We start from the raw sequence: 6,779 nt of genomic DNA, 5'->3' as shown, positions 1-6,779 counted from the left end.
ATTAAAAATTGTCGTAATAACATTGTTGTTTTTATTCCAACCAAAATACATTAAGCCACAAAACACCCAGAACAGCGTTTTAGTGTCTCCTCTGTTTACTGTGCACCTTTACTAACTGTAATAATAATAATTATTATAAAAATGATTATTATTAACTAAAACAGACACCGCCTGTAATGTTGATAGATATTAGACTTTCTTTTATGTATTTATATTTCTGTCTTAAATTTTCCTGTTTTTTTATTTAATTAAAATGTTTGCTATATAGGCTATATATATACTATACATATTTTTTCCTTTTCAGATAAACTGTTTAAAATAAGTTTTGATCGTGACAATATTTAAAATTTATTTTCCATTAATGCTACCAGCATCATATTTAGCTACACACTCCGAAAAAAAAAAGTACAAATGCTGTAAAGTTAAATGGTGTGATACCCCTTCGGATGGTACTAATATTTAAGGTATTAATATGCACCCTTAAGGAGTAAGTAAGGTACAAATGTGTATCTTTTTAAAGGGTACATTTCTAGTGACAGCATTTGCTACCTTTTTTTTCTAAGAGATAATTAATAGATTTTATAAACTTGGCCGAATCTTATTTGTGTGCAGACATATATGCAAATATTGTATCAAAGTAATATAGCACAAAAAAAGCCATGGTCTCTCCTAAGAATTATGTGAACAAATCCATTGAGAAATATTGGGATCACAAACATCTCTGAAGAAAAGCATTTCTCTTATGGTAATCCTGAGCTGAACTTTGAGTTGATCATCGTCTCATCTTATTTCTTTTGATCTTGGGATGAAATGTGACCCTGTCATGCTTTCGTGAAATATATTCACTTGACGGACGCATGGAAACGTCAGAGCGGTCTGATTGTAAAGACTCGTGTCACGTGACTGCTGTGAACCGAACAGGTTTGAAGGGTTCAGAGATTCACCAGCTACTTCTTCAAACTACAAGTCCAGCGGAACGCAAAGCCTAACGTTACTTAACGCCACAGCTCGAGTGTTGAGACGTAAAGTTAAGTTGTGTGACCTAAGGAGGGTTGGTCTTGAATAAATCTCTACTTTGACGAAGCTCAGCAGCGAAGCCGAACCTCTAAATAGTATAGCTACAGACCTGAGCGCTGCACTGTTAAGAAGAATTTAGCCGTTATTTTTTTCGTAAGTCCTCGGGAGTTTTGAAAAAATAGGTTTTCATACAGTGATATCACAACGGAAAGGTTTATCATATGTATCGTAATAGTTTACCGGGAATGGTTGTGCGGGACTGAGAAGAATTTCAAGTCATCTTTCGGACTTCATCCAGGAAGAAAACACTTTTTTTTTTCATCGGAGCGGACAAGTAAACGTTTATTTCCATCCATCGTTGGACGACGAGCTTGTTCAACATCGCATAACTTCAGGTTAAATATAGCCTACATCGAAAATTCGGATCTCATCCATACAATTTGATGTCAAGGTTACTATAGGAAATTCTATATTGCCATCCAACACGCGTCGTGTAGTGCTAGTTGTTTGCTTGATGCTTTTGTAGATTATTAAACTAACAAGCGCGTGGACGACACTGGCATTGTGCTGTTGTGAGGCGTTTCATGCTTTCACGGGATTAGAGTTTGAATTAAAATCTCTGGATGGACGAAAACGACAATATCCCGTGCCGTGTGGATTACTGAGAGAGAGAGAGATACGCGTGGGAATCGAGACACCTGAGCCGGATACCTGTAACTTTTCTCTCTCTGTCGAAAGCTCTTCACCATACATGATATTGGGCTTTCTGTCTGTCGCTGGTTGACACGGTCTTTTTTTATTTAACTCCTACTGGTCTGGTAGAATGGACGTGATAGCCCTAGATAAAGTTCACCAGCATCACAATCCAACAGATTCTCGCTGGGAATTCGTCGCTGGACTGTAGACGTCGGTCGGGAGATATTTTGGAGGAGCGCTGTTGTTTATCATCACAAACGGGATTTATTCGTGGAAAAACTACGATGTCCGTTTTACGCTCTTGGATGGAAACTCTGTTGCTGTATATGTTCATTTCAGATGGTAAGTCTGCTTACGTTTTTTTTAAATAGCCTATTCATGATATGTGGGTGTTGTGAATGACTGCAGCGTATTTTATCCTGTATGTTGGGATGCAGTGGGTTTTTGGAAGTCTTAATTGGTCATTCAACACACATACACTAAAGCGCAGAGCTGAGATTAAACCGATTTTAATGCTTCAAGTTGTTGTTTTGTTGCTGTCTCCAGCCTTGGTGGGCAACGTAAGCTTCAAGTGCGCCTTTTTTACTTCATATAATGCTTTATGTTTTGTTTTTTAACACAACATACACTTATTATTCAAGCATAGCAACTGCCCGCAAGGTGGGAGCACGACTAAAGCTTGAGGCCAGTCGTGACAAAAAAATCCCCTTTAAAAAAACAAAACAAAAAAACAACAACAATGCGAAATCAGTTTTTGTGCCTGCTCTGTGAAAATAACTTTTTCTTATTCTAGTGTTGTGATGATGTAAAAGAAGGTTATGAATTAGGGAATGGGGAGTCTATTTAAGACTAACCCCCCAAAGTAGTCAAAACAAAATATGTGGTGTTGAGTGACTTGAAAAGTAGCCTACACAGGCTTGAACCCAAATCTATAACTTTAGGTATTCTAAGATATAACAATTAGGGAATCATGGAAGTAAGGGGGTTAATTCACCAAAAAATCAAAAATGATCCCATAATTTTCTCAGGCTAGGATGGCTCAATGGTGAAAAAAATATGGGATCATTTTGATTTTTTGGTGAATTAACCCTGCATTACTTTCATGATTCCCTATGTGTATACAGCCCTTTTCTTTCAGCCTCACACATTTCGTATATTAATAATATGAGGAGTGGGAGTATAATAGTAGTGAATGGTACCTTGCTTTTTGAAGCCTAAAAAGTGCATCCCATCATAAAATTAATCCACATGGCTCCAGGGGGTTAACAAATGCCTTCTGAAGCAAAGTGATGCATTTTTGTAAGAAAAAAAACATAATTATAACTTTACAAACTCTACTAGCTTCCGGTAATGTCCATCCGCGCGTTCATGAGTTCTGGAGGAAGAGTGACCTCTAGCCCAACACAATACATAGCTCAAGCTCCTATGACATTTCTCATAAAAAAATCTCATTTTAGAGTTTTATTGTGATTGGTATTTTGTTTTGCTTTATCCTCTGTTTGTCAATACATCATATGTTGGGTCATAGGTCACATAGGCAAAACTCAATAGAACATTCCATTGCAATAAACGCACCCATGAGCAGAGCTGCAGCTCCGCCATCTTGGATTGAACGCAACACAGAGTTTCTTTGTCATTGCTACATTAAACTACTATATAATGTTGAATATAATGTATAATAATGCAATGAGGGAATATTTGTGGGTCCTGATTCAAGTTACCACTATATTAAAGTAAGCATATTCGTCTATAATAATTCAGTGTTTTCAGCTTGAGAATCATGAATATATTTATTCTGCTGTAACTATTGTCCTGTGCATTGGGTTTCCAGGATCAAGTCCAAGCCTATTCATTTACACCAACAATGTAATATCAAATTTTACATTAATCAACAGTTAATTTTTTTGTTAACCTTTTATCATGTCTTGGAGTATCGCAATAATATCGTATCGTGATATATATCGAATCATGACACGAGGGTATCGTCCCTATTGGCTATGTATATTTTGTTTCATATGTAATGCACGCAAACAAAATGTAGCCTAGTATGGTGCTAAATTGTATGCACGTAAATCATTTATACGCAAAAGGCCATTTATGCATATAAAGAGCACGCAAAGCTCGATTGGTCAGTCACCTTCTCGTCTCCCTTTCTGTGTACAGTTTATCCCAGTTATAATTTGTTCATCATGCAGATTGTGTAGTCTTCATTTTTCTAATAAAATTCATAAATGATTCTTAGGTTGTTTTGTCTGTGTAGCCAGACTATGATGTGCAGTTTCCCAAAACACAAAAGCCTTTTTATGTTGCCTATTCCTATTGTAGAAGTTTGAGTGGTATTTTATTTACTGAATGAGATTGATCGGTATTGGAAACACAGTTGTTTTCTTTACAGAACAGTTATCACCCTTACATTTCCCCCAAAGATAAGTTAAGACGTCCTGTTTTGTATTAGTAGAAGTTCATGCAGTAAATGATTTGGGTGTTTCAAAGGTAAAAAAAAGCTTTACGCTGGGTCTACTCGCATAATCACATCCTTGCTTTATGAACCCTTGGAGCCATATGGATTATATGATGGATGCAGTTTAATTGGGCTTAAAAAAGAGGTACCATTCACTCCCATTTTACGGAAGAGCCAGGATATTTTTAATATAACTCTGATTGTGTTTGGCTGAAAGAATAAAGTCATACACCTAGGGTGGCACATAATTATAGGTTATTATTTTAGAGTCAGAACCATATTATGGCATCATAGTGTGACTAAGATTATTACATTGACAGTCATCAGTACGGAAGAGATATTTCTTTGAAATATCCCTTTGAGGTCTGATCCCATCCCTTATTTTCCTTTCATGAAACCCTAAGAACAAAGGCAACATCATTTGGGATTCATCAAAGTCCTGAGGGTTCGTTATGTGACTTGACTGTAATCTATGGTATTCGACAGAAACTTGGATACGAGGAACACTAGAAAGAGGGAGTTTCGTTTGTAGAAATGTTTTGATTTTTAAGTAATGAGTTATGCCATGGGAATTGTTAGTTGATTTCAATTTTGTTCAACTTGCTTGCGCATTTTACTCTTCCGTGATTCATACCTTGAACATATAGAAGGCAGGAGCAATGGAAGGTCAGACGTGCTCATTATGTCATCTGTCAGGCACTGTCCAATACAATCGCGCATGTTTTGACAACAATGCCATTCAGTCATGCGTTTGCATCTGTAATCCAGACAGCCTTCATCTGCGGTTGATACTGATGTACTTGGGCAATAAATTGGGCCAGCGCAAGTGTGTCTCCCCCGCTTCCAGTTACAGTGTGACTGACAGGAACCAGGCATTAAGATCAAGGAAAACATCAACAAACCTGAGACGTGCTGTGAGCTCTCTAGGAATGTCCTGTTTGTTAATCCACAGGGTTGCACCTGTGCGGAAAGCCCTGGTTCGGTTTCAGAGCGGCTTCCTCGTGAAACCAAATCATCTGGAAAGAAATAGCTTTGTTTTGTACTCTTGTTTTATTTAGTAGGCCTGGGAAGTAGCATCGGTGGAGCGATGCTACTAGTACTCATCCTTATGAAAAACAAACCTGAAATTATTTTCGACAACTCTTCTAATTGAATCCTAAATCATCTTTCATGGTCTTAGATGTTTAAGAAGTTTTATCATGTGAGCAGAACAAAGAAAAAGTCTCAGTTGTGTCCTCTTGGGTGCTGCATTTGCAAAATTTAATGGGATAATGTCAAAATCTTTCATAAATGATTCACTCTCATGTCATTTAAATCCAAAGTTTTTTGTTTTTCTGGTAACACTTTACAGTATGGATACAGTATGTTAGTTAAAGGGATAGTTCACTTTGAAATTGATTTTTGATATGTTTTAGCCTACCTCAAGGGCATCCAAGATGTAGGTGTCTTTGTTTCCACAGTATTTTCAATTTTGATAATTTTAGGTCAAACCGTTCCTGTCTGTCAGTCATATACGTATTTGGAGGTATATGGGGTCCACCTCAACGAGAAGTCCATATTAAACATAATTTAATGACTCGTAAAGGTAAGTACACACTGATGGGCTAAGACATGAAACGAGCCTAAAAATATCAAAATTGAAAATACTGTGCAAACAAAGACACCTACATCTTGGATGCCCTTGAGGTAAGCTAAAACATGCCAAAAAAATAATTTCAAAATGAACTATCCCTTTAACTACATTAGTTAAATTGAACTAATATTGAATAAGGGTGTCACGATTTCGATTGTAAATCGATATCGATCAAAATGAATTCACAATCTCGAACTTCGAATTAAAAAACGGAATCGTCGATGCTGCATACAGGTTTATGGCTCTTAATTTCCTTATATTAATTAACCACTAGTAAACTTATGTCCACCGTTTTTTTTTATAAATATAGGATTTGTATTACATCTTCATTTTAGTCGAATTGAGAATCAAATCAGGAATCGAGAATCGAAATCGAAAATTGAATCGAGAATCGAAATCGAATCGAACTGAGAGCTTGTGAATCGAAATCGAATCGAAAATGAAATGTGAATCGATACCCAGCCAGCCCTAATTTACATGCAGGCGCAGAACGCACATTCTAACTGACAGTCGGCAGTAGTTCTCTCGGTGTTTTCAAGTGCAGCTTTGCACCACGACGTGAGGCGACAATACATTCGGCTTTCATCAGCGCTAGTTCATCGGCGTCGGCTTAGTGTGTTCCAGGCTTTAGTGTGGAACTTGCATTTAGTCTGGAACTGTGCAACTGGGCTAAGTCACAGCAGGTGTATAAATCCTGGGAGATAATTGCCAGTCATTTCTTTGAACAGATGTATTTTAGAAACAGTTATCGGTCTCCCGTTCCTTTTTGGTGGGTTTGAAAGATTTAGATATGTGCAAAATTTAGGTGTGCCCACCTTTTGCCAGTTTTTGGAATGCCGGAGCACTAGAACACTCCTTTAGGAATGCGAGGATAGTGCCCGTTCGTTATCAATTGGCCCTGATCTACTGCTTCATGTGTAGTCCTTGACAAACTTGACAGAATTTGCACAGGTTCACCAGGTACTAATGAGA

General features: G+C 37.4%; 1 protein-coding gene across 1 annotated transcript in view; it reads left to right on the top strand.

The window, feature by feature from the left end:
- Positions 1 to 890: 890 nt before the first annotated feature.
- The window catches only part of tmem132e (transmembrane protein 132E), a 408,394-nt gene continuing 402,505 nt past the window's right edge, over positions 891 to 6,779 (top strand). The window contains exon 1 of the mRNA XM_089129892.1: positions 891 to 2,055. Coding sequence (XP_088986018.1) covers positions 1,998 to 2,055 — 58 coding nt within the window. The 5' untranslated portion in view covers positions 891 to 1,997. The remainder of the gene's footprint in view (positions 2,056 to 6,779) is intronic.

This window comes from Pimephales promelas, chromosome 4 (genome assembly GCF_988280905.1).
Source record: "Pimephales promelas chromosome 4, fPimPro1.hap1.1, whole genome shotgun sequence".
NCBI classification, from domain to species: Eukaryota; Metazoa; Chordata; class Actinopteri; order Cypriniformes; family Leuciscidae; genus Pimephales; species Pimephales promelas.
This window is presented reverse-complemented; position numbering and strand designations above follow the sequence as displayed.